A 25137-nucleotide genomic window follows, 5' to 3' on the forward strand; every position below is an offset into this window, starting at 1 on the left:
TGATGTGTAAAATTTCTGCTCTAAGAGTAGTGACAATCTCGTGAAGATCCGCAATAATTACAAATCTATTCTTACTTCTACTAAGAGTAGCATCTATAATCTTTCCTTTCATAGATAATTCAATCAAAATCAAAAATTTAAATAAGAGTAGGGTAATCCGTAACTTTTAATTAAAAATTTTAATAAAGAGGAATAATCCAATCTCTTTAAAGAAAAGATCATTGTTAAAAAATAAGATTTTTTGTTTAAAAGTAGGTAGTTTGCAACCTTCAAAACACAACAATAAAAGTAGAATAATCCACTCACTTCTAAAACAAGACAAAAATAATATGCTAATACTCTTGTCAAATTTTCAAGGACATGAATCTCAAAGAAAGAAAATCCTTAATAATCTCTTGTATCATTGAAAGGAACTAAAAAGTTACTCAAAGATGATATAATATTGATCTAGAATGGATATTGCCAAAAACAAGAAGAATAGAAAGTCTTGAAACAAGACTAAAGACTAGAGAGGCATTGACAAGAGTAAAGAAGGCTTCACTTTTGTCTCCGTATATTCTCTCTAACTAAGAGCTACATTGTCGTAATACGTGAAGTCATGCTTGAGAATGCTCCGGGCACCTGGTTGTGGAAGGTAGAATGGAAATTGTAACAACAAAATCCTAATTCTAATACAACACTAATAATGCTAAACAAGCTTTAATCAAATTCAAAGAAACCTCAAAGGAATTCCAAAGAAACAATAAGTAATCTTTAAAAAATATTAAAATGATTACAAACATATCTCAAATACATCTCAATTCAATCTTAATTTAATCCTAGTTAAAACTTGATTAAATCCTAAATCCTAAACCAAATCCTAAACTCTAAATGAAATCCTAACCAACTCCTAAATCCTAAATCAAATCCTAACCAAATCATAAATCTTAAATCAAATCCTAATCTTAATTCAAATCCTAACCAAAACCTAACCAAATCCTAATCTTAAATCAAACCCTAATCAAATCCTAACCACCTCTAAATCAAATCCTAAATCTTAAATTAAATCCTAATCCTAAATAAAATCCTAATCAAATCCTAAATCCTAAACCAAATCCTAATCCTAAATCAAACCCTAACCAAATCCTAATCAAATCCTAATCCTAAATCAAACCCTAATCAAATTCCAATCCTAAATCAAATCCTAACCACTCTTAAACCAAATCCTAAATCCTAAACCAAATCCTAATCCTAAATCAAATCCTAACCAAATTCTAAATCCTGAATTAAACCCTAATCCTAAATCAAATCCTAATCAAATCTTAAATCCTAAAACAAACCCTAATCCTAAATCAAATCCTAACCAAATTCTAATCCTAATCCTAATCAAATCCTAATCCTAATCCTAACCCTAAATCAAATCCTAATCAAATCGTAGTAATTTCTATAATAGAATTAAACCTCAATAACTAATGAATGAACTATCGATCTTAACTCAAATTTTTCACACTTCCTAAAAACTAAGTTGAAAACAAGCACAAAATTTTTAGAAATGATCAAAATTACCAAATAGACGATAACTTCAAAAACGTGCTCCGATATTGGCCAGCCTCCTTCTTCAACCTTAATGCCAATATCTTTCAGAGCCAATATCTCTTCTTTCCACTATTTGATTGATTTCAAAATTCTTATACATATAGAAAAACAAGTCTAATATCCTTTCACACAAATTTCACTCCAATCCAACTAGTAGATTGCAAGAAATCTTAAAAATGCTCACTAGACCTAAAATTCTACTTTCTGAGACTTTGACTCACTTAAACCTCAATAATCCTCAATTCAATCGTTAAATCAAGCTAATATTTACAACAAATATTAAGCACACCTATGACCATTAACCTTCAAAATTTCACCTATAGATCTGTTACAAAAATCTTGAAATCACTAGAAACTTCAACCCTATTTTATTTCACAAAATCTAAGTCATCTGAAAACAATCTTGGCTTTGTAAAGCTCTTACAAAGTCATAACAATTCCAAATCACCCAAAACTAATGCTAATAGAAACCTTATCCAATCTGCTATCAAATTCAATTCTTTGATTTGCAAAAGAACCCTGTAATCATTATCGAGACTCAACTTTGTGCCTCAGGGTTTGATTTCAATCCTAGTTCATAATTGGCCCTCTCTCGATATCAATATCTAGTTTTTCTAAGTAAATTTTGCTAAAATTTACTCTTAACTTCCTTCTAAAGATGTCTATATTATTTATTTTTCCATTCTACTTTGTTTTGCCTTATTTATGGTCCTAAAAAGTAAGTAGAAGTCACCTTTCTAAAAAGAAGCATTGATACCATTTAGTTTTACTACTCTTTTGACTATTTACTATATTTTTAAGATAATTTGCTCTAATACTTTAAACTAAGATCTCTTACATTATAATAATTTCCACACTCTTTCACCAATTAGTCATGTTATATCATGACAACGTGGTGATATTCTAGAAGATCTCAAACATGTGTTGACTTTGCTAGCTGCATGTTTTTATTTGCAAGGCAAATTATCTATGTATGTGTCACATAGTTAGCTTGTTCAATAAGCTATTATACAGAGTTAACTTATTCTGCAAGCTACCAACAAGTGGTTAACTTATTGGCCAAGTTTCTAACCTACAAACACATCTAAAATCAAAACCACATCTATCAAGCTTCTAAGAAGCTTCTTAAGAAGACTTTATGAAATTAATCTATATTTACCTACTTCTATCTAATCATATAAGTAACTATTGGAGTAAATGTATATGTCTATGATATATTTCTATAAAATATATTTTTATTCTATACTTGCCTCCAATATACCTTCTTTTGCATGTTCTTCTATATTTATTTTTTTTACAATTTCATAATCATATAGCTTATAAGAAGCTTCTTAAGAAGACTTTATGCCTATACTATGATATAGGCATCTCCTAAATTTGTTATAATGAAAGCATACTATGCAAGAAGAATATCAATCCTTCCTTTAAAATAATACATAGATATTAACAAATCTTCTTTTTGGCAACGACGTTGTTAATTAAAAATAGATTATTATATTAAAATCAAGTAGGATGGTATTGTAGATTTCTTCAAAGCTCAATTAGTAGTCAAAGATTGTTTACAAAAATTCAATGTTGTCATATTACGTGAAATTTGGCTTGAGAATGTATCGGAAACTTAGCTATAGAAGATAAAAGGAAAATTGCAATAATAAGTTCTAACAACTCTAATAGATTCTTAAATAAATTATAATTAAATATTAGCAAATATAATCAAACATCAATCAAATTCAATTAAAATTTTAAAGGAATTATATAAGAAACACAAAGAATTCTTGAAGAAATAAAGAAAATTCATAAAGAAATAAAATAGAAATTCAAAAAATATATACCAAAATAAAAATATTTATAAAATATGAAAATAAAAAATTTAATTAAATTCTAGTTAAAACCGAATCAAACCTTGGTCAAACCTTAAACAAACTTTAATCAAACCTTGGTCAAGTCCTTGTTAAATTCTAGTCAATACCTAAATAAGTCCTAATCAAATCTTAGTCAAATCCTAATCAAATCCTAATTAAATCCTAAAAAAATCCTAACCAATCCTAATCAAATCCTAAAAAAATCTCAACCAAATCCTAATCAAATCCTAAATAAATCCTAGTCAAACATTAAATAAGTCCTAGTCAAATCCTAGACAAACTCTCAATAAGCACTAACTAAATTCTAGACAAAATTCTAGTCAAATCCTAAACAAATCCTAACCAAATTCTAACCAAATTTTAGTCAAATCTTAATCAAATCCTAATCAAATTCTAATCAAATCCTAATCAAATTCTAAACAATCCTAAGTAATTCCTACAAAAGTTTTAAATCTCAATAACTAATGAATGAACTATTGATTTTAACTTAAAATTTACACACCTCTTAATAATGAAGTTGAAAATAAGTAAAATATTTTTGAAGAAGATCGAAATCACCAAAAAGAAGGTCAATCCTAAAATTTGCTCAAGTGTCGGCTATTCTCCTATTGAAATCTAAATGATAAAATTCTAGTGCCAAAATCTTCCTTTCAAACTGTTTGATTGTTTTTAAATTTCATATATATGTAGAAAATCAAGTCTACTACCCTTAAAAACAAATTTTACTCCAATCCAATAAGCAGATTGATGGATATTTAAAAAAATCTCATTGGTCCTCAAAACCCTGAATTCCAAGACCATAACCTACAAAAACCTTCATGCTTTTCAATCTAATTGTTCGATCAAATCCTAATTCACAAAACACTTTAAGCACAACTACATCCACAAACCTAGAAAATTCCACTTATAGATCTATTACTAAACTCCTGAAATTATCCAAAATCTCAACCCTATTTTATTTTCCAAAAATCAAAGTCACTGAAAACAACATCAACTTTATAAAGCTCTTACAAAATTATTATCCACCCAAAACTCTCAAAATCAATGCACATAGAAACCCTATCAAGTCTCCTCTGAAGTTTCTTTTTCCAATCAACAAAAGAACCCCCGAATTGTTGTCGGGACTTGGTTTTGTACCTCAGGATCTGTTTTCAATCTAAGTTTGTAACCGGCCCTCTTTGGATATCAATATCTAGTTTTTCTAAATAATTTTTGCTAAAATCCACTCCTAACTCCTTCTTACATATGTCTATCTCTTTTATTTTTTTAATCTATCTTATTTTGCCTTATTTATAGCCCTACAAAATAGATAGAAGTCACTTTTCTAAAAAGACAGCATTACTACTAAAAGTTTTACTACCTTCCTATCTTTTATCCATATTTTTCTACTTTATCTTTAAACTTGGTTCTTCTATAATAAGATCCATATTATTATCTTTTACCATATAGTTGTGTTAATAAAGATTTGTATATATTGCAATAGCAAGTTACACACGGAATGAATAAATCACTCAATTTTCAGCTACCAAGATCAATCTTTTAAGATCTACACTAGGTACATTCCAACTTTACAAAATCTTAGTCTTGAGTCACCTCCACCAATGTCCTAGATGTAGAGGCTTTGGCCACCTCCAAGGAGATTGTAAACCAAAAACATATAACTATACTAGCTCTTGGAGGTAGAAAAGACCTCCATGTAAAGGCCAAATCTTAAGACTATAATAACATAATAGGCTTGACAAAACCAAAGACAAGTACTTATGGATGCGGCCAAACCAAGATAATTCAAGACCTAGAGATTTAAAAAAGAGCCTTATATGGAGATGACAATTAGAAGAGACACACAACCAACATCAATCTCTATAAAATACTACATCACAACATCTAAGTTCATTAGTAGAAGCAACAAGAAATACAAGAAGCTCAAGCAATACAACACCACTCTTTGCTCACTACGTGCCAATACTACCTTGAGTAAAATCAATCATTATACATGCATCAAATACACAATGTCTTGATTCTATATCCTCTCAGATACCACCAATGGTATTTGTAGCCTAATCACTTCTAAAGATACTTTAGACTTTAAAGCCTCCTCAAATCTTTAGCTCCTTGTTACCATCAATCACCAACATTCTATAAGATATTAATGCAAAAGAATTAAACGCACATGGATATAAAGGCCATAATTGCAAGATCAACATATCAAAAATACATATGTACAAGTGGATATAAAAACCACTACATATACCAAGCAAGATAACAAATTCTAATTTGTATGAAAAAAATGGCCAATTTAAGATCATCACGAATATGAAAACTTCTTATCACATAGCTCTATCAAATACAATCTCAACAAACAAGGTTATTGTACCACAATCTTATTAGAGATATTCCACTAAACTCTTCCATTCTCTCTATTAACTAATACAAAGATTGCAAGATATAAGGTCTTCCCAATCTTCTATTCAATAATGGTGGATCCCTATAACAAGGCAAAGATAAGATAATTGTATATATAATTAGAACCATAGAAATTCCTAGAATTGGAGTTAGGTTAGTGGACCAAGTTGGATCCACCGTAGAATATTTTAGAAAGAATTTAGTACAGTTATTTAGATGAGGCCTACCATAAAATCTTTTAAAAAAGGCTTAGGGTGGTTATTTAGGTAGAATCCACTACCTATGAACATTCTAGAAAGTCTAAGGTGGTAGAACAAGGTATAAATAGGACTGGCTAGGGCCTTTTGAGGGCATCTGGTTAGGTATGGCTTCAAATTCTTTCTCTTAGTAAAATTTGGTTTTGCATCTTTCTATTCAGTTCTATTTTGTTTTGTTCTGTTTCCATTTATTCAAATTTATCTTTCATATTCTATTCTATTTAATTTCGTTCAATATTGTTTTAGTTTTTTTTGTCCTATTTTGTAATAAGGCTTTAAATTGCTTTGGATTAGAAGGATCTTGGATTTTTGAGATAGTCTAGTCTTGTTGCAACCCGAAGCACTATTTCTATCATAGAGTATTAGCAGAATTGAACATGATAGGGACCAATCTATAGCCTCATGTTTGAGAATACAAACATTATTTTAGGATATAAACTAGTAAAATATAATATATATATATATATATTTATAAAAAAAATTATATTATAAAATATATAAATGTGTGTTATTAATTTAAGAAATAATTATTTGTACCTTTTGGTTTTTTAAGATCAATACATAATAGTAAATTATAAATACTAAAATTTTAATTAAAAATTAATTTTTTAATAGTAATAAATATTTATTAGAAAATAATACTTTTCTTCTATCATTAATTATAATTAGCTTTTATAAACATCTATTATACCAAGAATTATATATATATATATATAATTTTTATTGTATTTATATAAGAGATAAAATTGTACATGACATTGATATGCTTAATGGACATTTTTTAAGCCTATGAGGTTTTTGCATCTAATTACGTAATTAGAAAGACAATACACATGTATTTTATTGGATGAAAATATGTTTCATTCTTCATGATGTATCATTTTTTGGCTAATCCAATAAATCTTAGAATGATATAAATAATATATTTAGTATTTTAAAGAATAAATGGACTATAAATGATGACATATAAAATAAATTACAATGGAAATAGATTTACAAAAAGAAAAAATGAATGTATATAAAATACATAAATATCACAGCATTGAGATATTATATAGTTATTAATATTTATGTGTATATTATATATAATATACAGAGGTTGTAAGTATAGATTATTTTTATTTAAAAAAAATCAACATATTTTTTTAATATACTAAATTACAATTCTTATCACTAAAATTATTTGATAAATAAAAATGTCCAAGTTTGATACAAAAATATTGCAATTTTTACTATTATATCATATGATTGATGAAATTAATTAAATAATACTATAGAAATAAAATCAAAAAAATAGAATTACAAGTACATTTTTATATCATTATTTATATACACAAATTTTTATACTAAATTATATTTTTTATAAAAATGTAGTAGTTTATATAATATCTATGTATTTGATGTGTTTTATTACATACATTTGTATTATATTGTATATTATGTATTTTTGTGATTTTATAATATTATAAAATAAATAAAGCTTTCACAAAAATTATGTTTATATTTCATGCATATGCATATGTACAATATATTTATATATATTGTCTATTCTTCATGTCTTAATTCGTGTCTTGTTTTTTTAATATTAAATTTTAAGTTTCAAATTAGATGTATTTAACTCCATCTTTTTTAATATTAATTTTTTTCTATCAAAATCTATTACTTCTCATGTATATATTTTTATATTTCATTCTAATTTACTTTTAAAATTTTACATTTTTTTTTTCTTTTATTATCTCCAATTCACATTAAGACTTTTAAAAATCTCTTTGGATTTAATTTTTTAAAAGTTATATAATATTGACTTATAGAAAGATTAGTTGAAGATGGAATAGACTTTATTTGAAGAATAAAAGATGGAGCATTATATTTCTTTTTAAAATACTTAGTTATTATAAGTCTTAAAAAAGGAGGTATTTTAATAGATTTTTTATGGTTGACTTTAATAATTGATTTTCAATCATTAAAGAATAATCTAATTTCTAAGCTAAAGAAGTTAGATTTTATATTCAAGAATAATAAGATCATATTAAACTTTACCAACATATGCTCAAGCTACTATAATATGATAGAATAAGTATTATGACTTCATAATACATTAAATGAATTATGAAGTCAACACAAATAAATTAAGGTGATTAATAAAATTGATACATTTTAATCACGATATAAAAACCTTCTTATATGAAAAATATCAACCATGAGAAATAAAGTTGAATGATAATGCAAATATATATTTACATTAATTTCATGGGAGATCTCCTTTGGTATGACCGAAAGAGAGCTCCATGTTGGGTGCCTTGCGAAGTAGTCCAAACTACACCGATATCCGTAATAAGTGTGTAAAATTGAATAGTGTGATTTCCTAATTAGTATGGTAGGCACTAATTATCGGTAGTTGCAAAGAATTGTCGTGTCTGATCAACTGGCGGGAGGGAGGGAGTCGGTTTGGCTGTGGTTCTTGCGAGCGTTGTCCACAATCTTCGTTCAAACTCCGAACTGCGAATTGACAATGCTTCCACGCGACTCACCATTGTTGCACACCTCGTGCACTGATTGTGATTCCATTCTCATCATCAAACCTGCTTCCGTTGTCAATTGCCGCTCTCTCTCTCATGCCCTTGCGATATCTGTTCCGGTTGGAGCCGTCGAAGTGTCCATCTTCACTCTTGTTTGGATGTGTTCACAATTTTCACCTTGTCCGCTTAAGCATTGTTGAACGCTGGTGGAAATTCACTTGGAAGCGAGGTCGACGTTTATGCAGTTGAATGGTGATTTATGGAACGATGGAACATGCGTTGTTTTGAAGATGATAGATCCAGTTGAGCGGAGTTTGTGTTCCAAGGGGTTGCGGGTGGAGCTTTGAAGGTGGACGTTGGAGGGAGTCTCTTTTGTGGCACTTGCTGGACAGTTGATGCAGTTGTTAACGATGACCGATACAAGGAGCAAGCCTACGTTGACATGGACGAGTTGATGTGAAAGTAGAGCTCGGCACGTGTATTTTGTGCAATCTGTTGCGACTCTGAAATGAAAATTGACGTAACACCTCTAACTCCGATATTACACGTCCAAGTGACGTGAAAGTGCATCGCTGCTTGTTCAACATTCGGTTGCTGTTCCAAACTCAGGCAGTTCTTGGTGCTAGCGAACAGGTATTGTTCTCATACGGTATATGGTCGAATCGCGAATGCTTTCCAACCTTTAGGGTTGTAGAAAATAGAGTGACCTAATTGCGAAAAAACCTCTGAGTCTGCGATGAACTGCAGTTTCATTTATCTCTTTATATTTGGAATCGCCATTTATGCTGTAGATTTTCCTTGGTTCTTTTGATAACTTATGTGGACGTCTGACATGCGTCGGAAAGCGGAGATAATGACGATGATGAAGCTTCTATGACCTTAAATTTTGATACATGCCAACGTTGTCAGTGTCCACTGATGCCCTGATACATATTGACTTTGAGTTGATTACGGTCGTAATCACGTCTTACCAGGGGAATAAGCTGATTCTGTGGATCGCACTAATCATAATTATTTTTTCCTTCGAACCAATAAGAAGAATGAACTGGCAAAATGCTTTAATGCAAAATTCAAGTGGTTCCTCAACTTGCATTTTTTTTTTCCCCTATGTAGCAAGGCGTTGTTTGGAATGTGCCTTTTAATAATCCTCATTGGATGTAATCAAAAGAAATCTCTGACGGCTAATCACAAAATGGTTGTAGAACAACAATGTGCACTGCCATTGACATTGATAATATTTATCTGCTTCGAATTCATAAATGAATTCTCAGCAAGAATTCGTGATTCATAATTTCTCTTATTGCCATTCAACCGAGTAAAATCACTCCATTATACTTAAAGTTCCTGACGAAGAATCAAAATTCCTTGAAGTTCTTAACCCTAGTTTACTTTGAAAAAACCTGCGCATTTCTTTAACGCTAACAGATGATGTAAGAATATTATCTTTGAAGCCCCCTGGACGTCATGCATTGATCTCGTTGTCAATCCTAAACATTTCAGGTCACGATGAGCCAGATGAGTACTCATCAGCGAGGCAGCAAACTGACCAAGATGCAGAAGATGGCGTCAATCAACGCACAGATGCGATTATTGCTGCCGAAGAAAGTATCTGACGATGACCAATTGGTGGAGTACGACTCAATACTGCTGGATCGGTTTCTTAATGTCCTACAGGATCTTCATGGTTCTGATGTCAAAGAGACGGTACATACTTTCATCACTGTGGCAACTATTGTGATTTTCTACCACCTTGTGGACAGATGATAATGTTTTGACATTTTCCACAGGCAAAAGCACCGCAGGTCTGAATGGTTATTTCGTCACCAAGGTTGTCGAGCTGGATTTCTTTTCGAAGAAAATGCTTGGAAACCTTCAAGTTTATCCTCTAATCTCAGTTGGTCAGCATTTACTGAAGTATTTCGTTGGTTGCAATCAATGAAAGAAGTTTTCTTTAATTTTCTCCACAATTCCTCCAAATTCCAGGTAGAAAAATGCTACGAATTATCAGGGATGTACAGCAGGGTGGAAGGGCAAGGGGACCTTGAGAAACTCGAGAGACTAGGAGAACTCCTGAATAATCTGGACGCAGGTGACTCGATCGTTGTGGCAAGTTCTTTTTCTCACATGCTCAACTTGGGAAATTTGGCCGAGGAGGTACAAATTGCCTATCGTAGGCGAGTAAAGATGGCAAAGAAGGGTGATCTAGGAGATGAGAACAGTGCTCTGACAGAATCGGACTTGGAAGAGACTTTCCGGCGCCTGGTGAACCAAATAGGGAAGACTCCTGCAGAGATTTTTGAGGCCTTGAAACATCAGACGGTGGATCTCGTATTGACTGCCCATCCTACTCAATCGGTTCGACGATCTCTACTTCAGAAGCATACCAGGTGTGTTTGAATGAACGTTAGTATCGTGCGAAGAAATATTAACTTCTATCAATTCGTTGACAAGGTCATACATGAAGTGAAACCTTGCCAAATTTGTGATCACCTCGAAACGGATAAAAAAGATGTCGCAAGCACTTTATGACGAAATAACCATCCAGACCTGCGAATTGTAGGATTAGGAGCTGCTTGTCGCAGCTGAATCAGGTTGATATCACCAGCGACGAGAGACAGGAACTAGATGAAGCTTTGCATCGTGAGGTATACCAGAAATTTTAAGCTCCAGTATATACTGTAATCCTACCGTATGCAGGCCAGGAGCAATTTAATTTCTCTCAAACTCTTTTGAAAATACAAGGATCATTCTCGCATCATTACCATTCTGTGATTATTAGTTTTAATAAATTTCTGCAGAAAAAATATAACTAAGTACTTAAGATCACAACCAGAAATTGCCGTTGTAATATGAACCATCTCCCACAGGGATTGTTCGCTTACAGAGTGAACGTTCAGCAGTGCACATGGTTCAAGCCTGAAATAATGAATAACTTGATGATAGTAGAAGCTTGTTTCTTTGCTTTGACCGTCAGAACTTCTCAAAACGATTTCTTGCTTTGCAATGAATTGACCTCAGGTAAACTCTATTTTTTAGACGTTGACTAAAGGACCATTAGTAATGATGAGAGAGGTTCAATACCATAATTAGCATGCGGTGAATGATCCACAGATTGGTGTGCTACGATGCAGATTCAAGCAGCATTCAGAACTGATGAGATTCGGCGCACACCACCAACGCCCCAAGACGAGATGCGTGCTGGTATGAGCTATTTTCATGAGACTATCTGGAACGGATTGCCGATATTTCTTCGCCGTGTGGACACGGCTCTCAAAGCAATTGGTGTGGAGGAACGGTTACCTTACGACGTTCCCCTAATTCAGTTCTCCTCTTGGATGGGTGGTGACCGAGATGGTCAGTCTTCTGTTGAAAGACTTCATATTAAATGTTAAAGCTACCATTTAACTTAGCATTAAATGTTGTGCTTTGCGAAGAGTGCAAAACTGAGAGCTTTATTGGATCTAGTTTGTCTTTACGTCTGAGGAATTACTCATGTTATTTGGTTGCAATAGCAATTGCGAAGATGCCACGCGTTTGAGACAGAATTGTAGAACATGTGGCAATATGTTCCACTAGTCACTTATTCGACGTCCATCTTTTCAGGCAATCCGCGAGTCACACCGGAAGTGACCAGAGATGTTTGTTTGCTGGCAAGATTGATGGCAGCGAATCTCTACTTCGCACAAATTGAGGATCTCATGTTTGAGGTTGACAGGTTTTCAATCTTGAACTGGTTTTGTGTTTTGCTTCAGTTTGAGAAACTTTAATCCAAAAAAGCTGTCAAAGTGTTACCCTGGCTTCTTAGCATGATTACATGGAACATGAGAAGATTGATATCTCATATGAATTTCAATAAGATTTGGTGAGCCCTTTGCAGTTTGTAAATGCCCTTGAAGTCCATGAATATTATAATTAGCGCATGCCAGCGTTCTACATTGTGTTCAGTCAAGTAACATGGCCTTTGCTTACGTGGCGGCTTGTGTATAGTTGTCCATGTGGCGCTGTAGCGATGAACTTCGCAATAGGGTAGTTCAATTGACAGGAGCTACAAAAAAAGAAGCAAAGCATTATATAGGTACGAGGCTTCAGCTGAATGCAGTGTAAAGAAACATTGCTCATTATGCTGGTAGAGAATTGGAAGTATAATTGTGCTGAGTTGGGAAGCATTTTAAGTAAAGCCGCCGAAATAATGCGTTTCTGAATACATAATGCATTTTTTGGTCAATTTGAAATCGTAGAGTTTTGGAAGACAATTCCGTCCACCGAACCTTTCCGTGTTGTTCTTGGTGACGTTCGGGACAAGCTTTACCAAACTCGTGAGCGGATGCGGCAGCAATTATCGAGCGGCAAGAGCGAAATTGCATTAGATGAGACTTTCACGGACAAATCGCAGGTTAACATTTCGGCCATCATCTTAGTATCCGCAGATCCTCTAAATTACTTTACAAGGAGCTTATCGATTTAGGAGAAGTGCATACAGTGTGAAGTGTACAAAAGGCGTAAAGTGAGATTGAAATTACACATTCGTGGGCAAAGGTGGAGATTCAAGTGACATACATGCTGGTGTGTCTTACCGTGCTTGTGATGCAGATTATCGAGCCCCTTGACTTGTGCTATCGATCCCTGTGCGAGACAGGTGACAAACCAGTTGCGGATGGCAGCTTGTTGGATTTTATGCGTCAAGTATCATGCTTTGGGTTAAGCCTAGTCAAATTGGACATTCGCCAAGAATCAGAACGGCACGCTGATGTCATGGACGCCATCACCCTTCATCTAGGGATGGGATCCTACAAAGACTGGTCTGAAGAACAGCGCCAGGTGCGACCTCGCTCGTATCGTGATTTTTAAGATTTTTAAGAAGGCTTGTTACACTTCATCATCGAGCAACTTTTCCCTTATTCGCTTGAGAAACTCAGATCCAAATGACTGCTGACACGGTGATCGGTAGTTGCTATATGTATGTAACCTGTGACATAAATTGCCAAAACTTTTGGAGGCCAATTTACATGTTACAAATCTTTACAGGAGTGGCTAATATCTGAGCTGCGTGGCAAAAGACCTCTTTTTGGATCCGACTTGCCCATGACTGAGGAAGTCAAAGATGTTTTGGAGACTCTACGTGTAGTTGCGGACCTACCCTCGGATTGCTTTGGAGCTTATATTATCTCGATGGCAACGGCACCTTCTGATGTTCTAGCAGTAGAGCTTTTGCAGCGTGAGTGTCAAGTTCCTAAACCACTTCGTGTTGTGCCCTTGTTTGAGAAACTAGCTGACTTGCAGTTGGCGGCTGCAACCCTCTCTCGACTGTTTTCAATCGACTGGTACTTGAACCATATCAACGGAAAACAAGAGGTAACTACCCGCTTGTTCGAAACAAAATTGAAAATGGATTATATGCCGCAAGCTTGACGTTGGCAGATACAATCTCTTATTTGTGTATTTTATATTTATCCAAAATTGAAGTAAGATTAGAAATCGTTACTAAATTCTACGGATGCAGAAGAGTGATCAGTTCCTCGTTTTATGAGTCGATGTGAACACAGAAGCTTCTTTACATACTAATATCCAACTTCTTTGTATACCCAGGTAATGATTGGCTACTCGGATTCTGGGAAAGATGCCGGGCGGTTGTCAGCAGCTTGGCAGATGTTCACGGCTCAGGAAGAACTGGTTAAGGTAGCAAAGCAATACGGAATCAAGTTAACCATGTTTCATGGACGTGGAGGAACTGTAGGCAGGGGTGGTGGTCCTACTCATCTCGCCATTTTAAGCCAACCTCCTGATACTGGTGCGTTGCTTCTTCATGAGTCTTCATTTCCTTTCGTTGTGATCACAAACCATCAACATCAACTTTTTAGAAGGAAAGAGTAGGACCTTACTATTGATTTGGTGGCACCTTTTGAAAATGTTGAGTGCAGTAAACGGGTCTCTGAGAGTAACCATTCAAGGTGAGGTGATTGAAAAATCCTTTGGAGAGGAAGAATTATGTTTTCGCACCCTGCAGCGGTTCACAGCAGCAACTCTTGAACATGGAATGCATCCACCCTTTGCCCCTAAGCCAGCATGGCGAAATTTAATGGATGACATGGCTGGAGTGTCAACTGAAGAGTACCGATCTGTTGTAATGAAGAACCCAACATTTGTACCATACTTCCGAGCAGTAAGTTTTTGACAACCGTATTGAGAGTTCACCTACTGATAACAAGATCATATTTGTCATATTAACTGATACATTTTGTTCTACCGTCAGATGATGGTATTGATATTGTGTAATTCAATAATGAGAGCCAACATTCAACATATGCGATTACTTCAACAAAAAGAAATGGGGACATTAAGTTCATTGTCATAATCATTCCCGTCAGTAAATATTTTCTTCAACACTGGATATTCTTGCAGGCGACCCCTGAGCAGGAATACGGACGAATGAACATTGGCAGTAGACCAGCCAAGAGAAAACCCAGTGGTGGCATTGAATCGCTTCGTGCTATTCCTTGGATATTTGCTTGGACACAGACAAGGTTTCATCTACCAGTTTGGTTAGGAGTTGGTGGTGCTTTGAAGTACGTATTGCAGGTAGACCCTAAAAATATGGGTATTCTTCGGAAAATGTATGATCAATGGCCATTTTTCCGGGTGACCTTGGATCTTATAGAGATGGTGTTTGCCAAAGGAGATCCTCGCATTGCTGCATTATATGATAGATTGCTTGTTAAAGATGATCACAAATCCTTTGGTGAAAAGCTGAGAAACAACTACAATGAAACTAGAGAACTTGTTCTAAAGGTGCTCTTCAAACTTAACACTATTGTTGTTGACATATCAGTTTCGCAGGCGGATTTTGAATCACCAACAGTGTTCTAGTAGACCTTTTAACCCAAGCTAGCTGTGTATAAATAAGATTAGTCAAGGTATTAGGACTGGAGTGCGTAGTCAAGTTTCCGCCAAAGTGACTGAAATTCACTGGTATAGTAGAAAAAGTAGTTAGTTCAGAAGTGAAAAGAAAAATTCAGGAATTACATTTCTGGTGCTCAATACTGGACCACTTATCAAGTCACTTGATTATTTCTTAGTGATTAGGCTCAGTTCTGTCTCGTTCTTATCATCCTGCCAATATTAGTACTATTTAGCAGACTTCATCTGTAGATTACTATAATACCACTAAAATAATTCACTTTCCATTTAACTTTCTTAGACTTGCTTAGTGATGTGTGTTTCTAGGTTGCTGGACATGAAGACGTCCTGGAAGGAAATCCTACTCTCAAACAACGCTTGAGATTACGTGAACAATATATAACTCCTCTCAATGTACAGCAAGCCTACACATTGAAAAAAATGCGGGATTTTAGGGCTCAGCTTGGTGTTCATGAGGAGAATGCGAATCAGGAGGAGCTCCACAACGGAAAGGTTTCGTCCGAATTGGTGATGTTGAACACTACCACACAGTATCCTCCGGGGTTGGAAGATACTCTGATTCTCACCATGAAGGGAATTGCTGCTGGCATGCAAAACACAGGTTGAGGATTCTAATGGTCATATTAAAAACCTCACGAAGGAGGCATGTGTAATCCCTCCGGAGGGCGATCTTACAAGAGCATGAAAAAAAAATGGATGTTAGGGTCGAATTCAGAACTTCCGAGCGGATTATTTTCTTCAAGCCAAAGGTGTGAAGAGACAAGCAAACCATTGCCAATTCATCTTTAGCTGAAGACCAATAGCTGATTGCGATAGAGGGTCTTGTTTCGGCCAATTGTATGGCATGTGGTGTGGTTTTTGTACTTTAGTTACTACCTCGCTTCTTTTTGGTTAGGCATCTCTTATTAAATATTAAGACGCTTGAAAGATTTCTGGAGGTTGTCAAATTGGAAGGAGGAGCTGATGGTGAACCCGACACAGCTGTCATGACCAAACCAAGCATGACAGCCTGGTTATGCATGAATACAAATTAGATGATAATTGTTGGCAAACCACCTCACAGTTTTGAACGATATTGAAGATTTTACTGTGTTTGAAGTTCAGGAACTTGCCAAAATTATTCGAAAGGATACCATCAATGAACGTCACTGGTTGTAGGAAAATGCAGGGGGCGTCACTCAAGACTCAGTGGGTGCCCGCTACGCACCAGGTGCTCAATTTTCATGATCTAGGAACACAGATACCAAACAGGTCGTGCGACATTCCTCACCTGAAATTCGATTTTGGAAAGGGATGAATAGTTGGTAGTGATGCAGATCCACAGGAAAACATCCTGCACAAATTTATACAACACGCTTGTCATGAAACTTGCATGAAAGATGTTGCATGTGAGATGAAAAACCCAATTCTATTTTTTTGTCTTAATGTCTTCTCCAGAAGACGCGTATTTGTTTCGTCCTCACTTCAAACCCCTGCTATGATTTTCTTTTTTATTGAATTCTCATCCTAACTCAAAACACTTTGATGCAACACTAACCTCAGCATTAGCAGTTCTTATGTCTCCGGGCATCGCTTAATTCTTTGTGATCTTGTCATGGTGCTATTCAACGTGACTCATCCAAAACGGTTTACTGCTCGAGTATAACCACGGGGTGGCTCTAATTACAGTTTTCAAGTCATTTTTTTGGTATTTCGATGTAATTGAGCAAATACAATAATGGATTATTGATTATATATTGAGGGGCATTTACAGACAGAGTTGATGAGTGAAATAGACAAAATTGACAGACAGGAAGACATACCCATAATGTCGAAGCGAGAAGCAACTGTGCTGCTTTCTAGGGTTTTTCAGGGCTTATTTCACACTCTCGAGCTCTCCTCCGACTCTGGCTCTCAACTCCTGCCTTCGTGTGGTGCCGAAGCCTGTTTATCGAAAGAGCAGCGGCGAGACTGTTGGGGATTGCGTGCGGGGGAGAGTATGGAGAGCATTTACAAGGTGTCGAGGCAAATCAAGCAGAAGGAGCACTCGCTTTATAACGCACTGCGCTCCATTTACCACGATTCCTTGTTCGTGGCCGAGATCGCTGCGCTTTGGCCTCGCCTGCCCTTACTCGCTAATTTGCGTTGCGGCTTGTGGTATAGCCAACACTTTTATGACGTTTGCTACTTCAAGTCTACGGACGGTCACAACGGCAATTGGTCTTTCAATGTCACTCGCCTCAATCTTCATGTTGCTGAGCTTGCTGGTATCTTAAGCCCTGGAACCTTACCTCTGATTCTTCCCCAATTCAGTGCCGCACTCTTAAGATACAAATCGTGGAATCATTGAGTGGACCATACATATTGCAGAGAATTGCAGTGGATCTATTATCAATTTTTATTTCTCCTTAGTTTGAGTGTTTCGTAAAATTGGTATTTAAGAGGTATCTTCAGTCCTCAGCTTCCCTTACTCCACATGCTTGCCGATGCATTAAGTTTTGTCGTATGATCTTAATCAACACTTATCGTAATTAATTACAATCGGAAAATAAATACATTTTAATGAATTCGCGTTGTGTTGATGAGCTTTGCCTTGTCTAAAGCTAGGGCGGTATGATTAGATAAAGCTTTATCGCTACGTTCGAACCTACGATAGTGCAGTTCTCACATAGATGTTAACCGGTCTCGTACCATCCCAGGTACCCCAAAGGGATCAAGACTGGGATGCAGTATCGAATTGCCAGACCAGTAAATGCCTGAGTGAGAGCCAGGTATGCTCTCAGTTTAGGTTCTACAATCGCGTGTAGCTCATCGCAATTCAACCTTTACTGTTTTCACTCGACAATCATGCCTTTTACTAAATATTATCTTGTGTGTTGTTGTCTGCATGGTTTTTGTATCCGCGTTTTTGTAGCACAGAAAGGCGGTTGTATCATAGTTGATGCTACAAGAAAAGGGAAGCGTTTTCCAGACAGCATGTCTAAAACATTACCTATTTGGGCCTGCGTAATCAATCGTGCTCTGGCTGATCTGCGCAAAAGTCTCGATGAAAACCCAAATCATCTGAAGCCCGAGGAAGATTTTCTTGACTCTGAAGAAAATAGTTTAAGAAGACATTCTTTGGATTGGGATTGCCAGCTTCACTTGCCCATCTGGGTATCAGAAACTGAGAAGAATAACATTGTTAATCGTCTGGATACCTGGGTAGAGGACCTCAAAAACTGTGGGGCAAATCTAATACCTCTTGCTCAGATGCTCAGGAAGCCCCTTAGAACGCTCTGGGTCTCTCAGAAGACAGTGATCTGGTTAAATGAAATTGTAGATACAGAGACCCTAGATTTTACTCCCATTTTCCTGGTTTCAGCATCCCAGCCAGTTAGCTGCTCTCAACGGATGACTGATGCAGAGTTCAGCTGGAGTTATATTCCAGGTGCGGCAGACGATGAAGAGAGTTGGGCACGAGGGCTCACCCCCTCCCTGTTCTGGAAGCACGTATATGAGCTTCTAGATGATGGTCCTGCGGATTGCAATCGCAAAGTGGCAGTGTTGGTTGAACGTGATCGTGTGTATAGAGCATTGAGAGGTCAAGTTGCACCACAAGTGAGAATGAAATCTGGCAGAGAATTATCTGTTCCTGCAGATTGTCCTCCTGGTGCAAGCTTCGCAAGTAACCTTCATCTAGGCAAAATTATTCCTTTGAGTGATAGCTTCGATTTGAGGAACTTAGATACAAATGACTTGAGTGATTCTCGGTGCTCAGACAACGCATCCCATTCAAGACTTGAGGAAAGAGAGGTCCCAGCACTGATGGATGTAATTAGCCAAAATATGGATTCAGTGTCTTTAAATCAAACCAATGGACATCCACCCGATAAAGTTCCTGGCATACACTGGATCGGTTCTACTGGACTTGCTGTGGGAGCTTCTACATGCTGTAAGCTTTTAATACCTCTTGTTTTGGATACAACGTAGGATGTACATAGTAGATTCACTCGCTCAGCTCTCTGTGATATAGTTCGATCTCAACAAGTAATTTTGAAATTGTGATGAGTAATCTTTCTAAGGAACTTCAATTGATTTTACTTTCAAATAGCGTTGTACATCCCCATTCAGTGATATTGTGGCTTTTAAACTATTCATGTCTAGGCTGAAGGCTTTATTCGATTGATGTTTTAAGGGTGTTGTATTACACTCTCGTTGTGTCTAGCTGAACATACTTTCTATGGTTAGCAGGCCAAGTGGACTCCCTGCGTAAGGTTGTTGATTGTGTTTTAGACGTTTCCTCTACTGGATGGACAAGTTCAAGTAGCTGCGAAGACTCCGACCTTCACCTTCCAATTGTGGTATGCACTAAGCCTCTTTTACGTGTTTCTTTAGAAATGAGGTCGGGATCGTGTATTCTTGCATCAATTTGAAACTTGAGCTGAAATCTTGTATCCATACACATTATCATCTTAGTTTTTGTAATATGTAGTTTTTTATTTATTTTTTATTTCAGGGCTCAAAGTTTGACCGCCACTCTTTGGAAAGTCATCTACCAGAAGCTATCAAATTTGCAAGGGAGAAGTTAACAAATGGTCTCTCAATTTTCATATGTTGCCAAGATGGTAAGAAGCATATCACCTCTGGATTATAATTCAGTAGTTCGTCGTCATTTGAAATGCTGCAGGAACTGCTCGACCTGTATTCTGTGTGGGATTTTGGTCCTTTTGTTCCTCATATGCGTATGCTATCTGTGTTTTGTGTAAGTTACTCTTGCCGTATGATATTTACAATATGTCACGTCAAGTAAGATATCCTTATCGAACGGTGTTCGTGCCTACTTGTGTGCAGGTGAGGACATTAGTGTGTGTGTCTGTCTAGCAATTCTGCTCTCTTGCTTTGATTCGGCAGGTAAATTTTGCAACGGTAGCTTGGATCGTAGAACCATTTCTAAGGCCGAGGTTCGGCAAAGTTTAATACTTTTAGCAAGTTTTCACTCAGGTGCTCGCCCATCCAGGGGTTGTTTGAAACAAGTGTATAACTATTTGAAAAATTTACAATAATAATGTAGTGCTCTCGTCTACATGCATTTAATAAGAAATTATATTTTCTAGTTGGTTGAAGTGGAAATGGTGGGCAGAGCATCTCAGGACGGTAACTAAGACTTAGACTTGGCAGATGAATAGCGTTGGATTTATTGATCATGTCACTAAGCAGTGTTACCACTCGTCAATAGCTGCGCTATCAAGAGTGTTCGGACGACGCTATGAACTACCTTAGGGAAAAGGTTTGTAGCTCCACCAGAGATGGATACAGATTCAAGACGCTGCGACACATCCTAGAGACTTCCCTGCAATTTCTCTACACCGCTTCCACCATCTTATCTTTCGGCTGTGAGATTCGAGGGGACATTCCTCATGGAAATCACAATTTTTTCTTTTGATGAGGTAGTTGCAGGGCAATTTGTGGTAAAAAAATGGATAGTGATGACCGTCTACGATGCTTCCTAGAGGATCTGTTTGTTTCTAGGAAAATTTGCATTGTGGCATCACATGGCATTGGTTTCACTTGTTAAAAATGAGTCATGCAGAAATTTGTTGTTGATAGAAATACATGTGAAGCATTATTGGCAACAATCAACAATTATGATTCTATCAATCTTCTATTTATTTAATTTTAATTTTGATTTGATCATTATTATTCATATTAGTAGAGTTTTTATGGTATTCAAAGATATTCTGGCTATGTACTTATAAACTTTTTTTCTTTGTGGATTGTGCAAGTGTGCATTGTGCAAGCAAGTTTAAGAGTGGTTTGCATTGATCCCCCATTGTAGAAAATACAATCCTCGAATGCTTTGAGTCTTTTCTTCTCTATTCCTCCACCGTGCTGGTCGATGTTTACTGAAAAGGTAGGTCCTCTTACCAGGCTCCCTGAAACACACTCTCGATAACTTACAAGCTGGGACACGATCCTCAGGATTCTTCAAATTGTGAGAGTTTCGAAATTGGTTTCAACGGAGTGACATGAACACACTAGCAAGAGAGAAGGTAAGAGTGAGAGTGAGGGAAACCGCAAGTGGGGGAGTTAGTTGTCAAAGCCACGAGGCTACCGCTGCCTCTTCAAACAGCTCCCAACCATCTTATTCCCCAACTCCCCGTTTAAGCACTGGCACCATCCCTGCTTCATAGCACACCACCTGTAGATACCTTTCATGTCCAGAGAATATCTTTGATGTTGATGAGGATTTTCATCTTTCACCGGTGTCTGCTGATTCCATGGCTCGCACTACCCTGAACTGGTCATGAAGTATACTGGAAAGCAATCAGATGCTGTTTCTAAGCACGTCCAAGTTAACGCTTGTCCAAAGTTCACATGCTATGAGCTTCGAAAATATTACTGGGCTCGGAAGTCCGTCCTGAGAAGGAAAAGCCTTGTGAGCTGCACTAGCCTCCTCACTGATCGGGTGTTTTGGGATCACATTTTGTGTCTCTGCTGCATCAGGTTATCTCCTCAAGCGCCATGTCATTCACAGATTTGGTTTTTACAGATAGGGCCTCTCCGGCGTGATAGTGCGGAGCCGGGGCGCCTATTACAACCAATGTAGACTTCAAAAATGGAAACACTTGTGCACGGACTATCGCCAGAGCTGGTCTAGTGGCAGCAACGTCGCAGCCAGCTTCGTGCCACTACTGTTGGTTTTTTCAGATTGTATTCAAGGTTCTGAAATCGTGAGGCAACAAAAGAGCGCCCAAGTAATCCTACCTGACGAACTCCGTCTAACCTCAAAACACTCGCTTGCTGAAACAGCTAAAGAGGGGAGGCTCACTTATAGAATCTGTCGACTGAACTCATAACCAAGCAATGGTTACGATAGGAACTCATCACCAAGGAAAGAAAAGCAGTTGTCCAACCCCTCTCCTAAAAATCAAGCCGTATAACTTTACATAAAGACCGATAAAAGTGATGCGATGCCCTCAAACCGCCCAGTGGCAACGTTAAGATCGCACAATTCGACACCACACAGTGACGATCTTTCTAAATGTATCTCGAGAATTTCTTCAGCACAAGAGTCATCCTCTGAGGTACCCGTAGACAACGTCGCCCAAGCATTCGATATGCTACCAAGAATGGCTCCATGTATCAGTTGAGCAGGCTCCTCCAAGTGCGCTCCACGGCTGGACCCAGCACGGTTCTCCATGCTCTAATACCTCTACACCTACTCTAGTTACTGAAGGCGCTGCAACACTACATGACAGCGAAGGGAAAGAGCGAACACTGATAGCATGCAATGTTTTCTAAACAGTAGCTTCTGGTCCCTAGAAATAGATGCGCAAGTCTCTTGTTTCTAAGCCGCTAGTGTCCAAATTCCGAATCATCTCATATGCAATGTAGGTATCGACTTTAAGCTAGGTGAGGATGCATCTTAGGCATTGAGGTGCTGCACAATCGGAGTCAAGATCTGCTTCAATTGATATAATTAACCGCAGAAAATGAAGCGTGACATTGTAGAATCAGATGAGATTCGCTGAGCTAAAAGATACATTCACACAACATACACAGTGCAGGAATCCAACCGCTCGAATTCAGAGATTTATTTACAGAAACCTCTCTCTCTAACTCTCTTTCTCCTGTAATATGTTGGTGCATTGCGACTTCCACTAAAACCGAACAGACATGCCCAACATAAAGAACTCATTTTTGGCTGCAAATGTAAAATTTTATGAATTAGCTTCGTCACGTGTTCACACTCGGCCCACGCCAAAAGCTATGACCTCATCAATGTCGTGATGACATGCAAAGCAATCTTAAGCTTGCATAGTCTTACCTATCATTATGTCCCGTAGAAATTTCAAACTAGGTGTAACACATCGTCTTAATCATCGAGATGAAGTTGACAATATTCTAGTGATGCTGGCGATCTTCTCTATCCACACAGAATTGAAAGAATCCGGTGAGGAGGGAAAAAAAAAGGACAAGCACGACATGACCATCATGGTGAAAACCTACAACTCTCCGGTGCCAACAGGCTTCCGCGAGGTATCTCCCGACGCCCAGGCATAATAATCTTTCCCAAGCTGAGACAAGAACCTTGGCAACATGACCTTCAGCAGCTGCGACATCACCTTGTTGCCACTCCCTTCAATGACCGAAACAGGAATAGCACGAAAGGGTTTGATAATCTCAACCGTAACCTCAAGAGTAGTATCCGAAATAAGCTTCCGTGCAGTAGGTGACTTCTCGCTTACTGACCACGATACCCTGTTCACCATACTTGCGGAGAATTTCTCATTCTGCGCAACCACAATTGGAGAACCTTCAAGGGTACAGGAGATAAGGCGGATGCAGCACCCATCCGGCTGCGTATCCACCTTCACCAACAGCACAGGCCCAACCTCGAAGTTGAAGAACTTGAAACGATGGGCATAGCACTTGAACATAGTGTCGTCTACTCGCTCGATTCTTTCCGCATCCAACACAGAGTACTGGCTCGCAGGTAAAGCCATGTACTCCGCAAGTGGCTTCTGCACTTCTTCTAGTTCATATGTTTCCACCCGCTGAGCCAGGAATTTCGCCCGTGGCCCAGAGCTCTTCTCTTCCGAATCAGCTTCTGATAGATCCTCATCATTACTACTTGTGACACTTAAAACTTCCGTGACTACACACCTTCTTTGGAAATTTCTAATGCATTTATCCTTCAGACCCCCGAACAGATGCAAATTTGCGCTGTCCAAACTGGAGAACATGGCTGAACACGAAGGAACGTAGGGTGAGACATTGTGACCTCTCCCACCAACGGTTAATGTACATGGCGAGGAATTCCGGAGCGTGGGAGCGAGAGACAATGGCGAGGAGTGTACCGAAAACACACACGGTTGCGCGACCATTGTGGAAGGTGGGTTGCACCGACCGCTGAGAGAAACGAGCGCCATCGCTACTCCAACAAATTGAAAACACAACACCCTCACTCCTCAGAAGCTCGCCCCTTCCCAATTGCTACAGCCGCTTCATCCCCAAACCAACCGCACCCACGATCATAAAAACTCAGAACCCAAGCTCCCCACGTCAAGCGCCTCACTCACGCAATCACCAAAACGTACTGCCTGCATCCATATCTACCACTTCTCTCGCTCTCTCCCTCCCTCCCTCCTTAGTTGCCCACTTCGACCGCAAGCCAAAGGCGACGCCAACGCGAACAAGTTGAGCGTTGAGGGACGAGGAGGATCGGTGGGAACATTCACACACCCATTCTTTCGGGGTATGGTGGTGCTGCGGGGCTCGATCGAAGGCTGCAGGCACGACGGGGGATTACGCAAAAGGGACTTCATCTCTCGCAAGACAAGGACCCCTTCGCCACAACTGAAGCCTCGCGAGGATCTGGTTTGGACGATGAGAAGGGGACACTGAATGGATGAAAGAAAGTGTGGCTGAATGAATGAAAAATTTACTTTGCTAGGGAGGATGAAAAAGAAAAGAGAGAGATAACCTACTAAATCTCACCCACTGGCTGGCCGCTTCTTTGGATCCATGCGATCCTCCCCCTGCCACGTGTCGACGTTTTACGGTGTGTCACATTTACAAAAATAAAAAATAAAAAAATCGAAGTAATTGGCTCCTATGAAGACAATTATACCAACTTAGAAG

General features: G+C 37.5%; 3 protein-coding genes across 10 annotated transcripts; 2 read left to right on the plus strand and 1 right to left on the minus strand.

The window, feature by feature from the left end:
- The first annotated feature begins 8334 nt into the window (after positions 1-8334).
- On the plus strand, positions 8335-16976 carry LOC112282298 (phosphoenolpyruvate carboxylase 2). Of its 7 annotated transcripts, none has more exons than XM_090250793.1 (14): positions 8335-9249; positions 10117-10320; positions 10600-11003; positions 11177-11261; positions 11748-11970; positions 12220-12323; positions 12604-12691; positions 12855-13009; positions 13207-13434; positions 13642-13968; positions 14203-14404; positions 14535-14776; positions 15016-15192; positions 15443-15701. In XM_090250793.1, the coding sequence occupies exons 2-14, from the start codon at positions 10123-10125 to the stop codon at positions 15500-15502; spliced, it is 2493 nt and encodes an 830-aa protein (XP_090106919.1). In that variant the 5' UTR covers positions 8335-9249; positions 10117-10122; the 3' UTR covers positions 15503-15701. The 7 variants fall into 7 exon arrangements, with proteins under 7 accessions (XP_090106919.1, XP_090106929.1, XP_090106913.1 ...); XM_090250803.1 differs by lacking the exon at positions 15443-15701 and adding an exon at positions 15822-15958 and having other exon boundaries at positions 8359-9249; XM_090250787.1 differs by lacking the exon at positions 15443-15701 and adding an exon at positions 15822-15958 and having other exon boundaries at positions 8362-9249; positions 15016-15402.
- Positions 16977-17037: 61 nt separating this feature from the next.
- On the plus strand, positions 17038-21186 carry LOC112282325 (uncharacterized). 2 transcript variants are annotated; one of them, XM_024519782.3, is made up of 5 exons: positions 17038-17777; positions 18425-19444; positions 19741-19853; positions 20009-20117; positions 20344-21186. In XM_024519782.3, the coding sequence occupies exons 1-5, from the start codon at positions 17294-17296 to the stop codon at positions 20553-20555; spliced, it is 1938 nt and encodes a 645-aa protein (XP_024375550.1). In that variant the 5' UTR covers positions 17038-17293; the 3' UTR covers positions 20556-21186. The 2 variants fall into 2 exon arrangements, with proteins under 2 accessions (XP_024375550.1, XP_024375557.1); XM_024519789.3 differs by having other exon boundaries at positions 17054-17777; positions 19744-19853.
- Positions 21187-23190: 2004 nt separating this feature from the next.
- Positions 23191-24860, minus strand: LOC112282338 (uncharacterized). The gene has a single exon (XM_024519803.3). It carries the CDS (start codon positions 24423-24425, stop codon positions 23499-23501), a length of 927 nt encoding a protein of 308 aa, XP_024375571.1. The 5' UTR covers positions 24426-24860; the 3' UTR covers positions 23191-23498.
- Positions 24861-25137: the final 277 nt, after the last annotated feature.

This window comes from Physcomitrium patens, chromosome 1 (assembly GCF_059467195.1).
Source record: "Physcomitrium patens ecotype Gransden chromosome 1, ASM5946719v1, whole genome shotgun sequence".
Lineage (NCBI taxonomy): Eukaryota > Viridiplantae > Streptophyta > Bryopsida > Funariales > Funariaceae > Physcomitrium > Physcomitrium patens.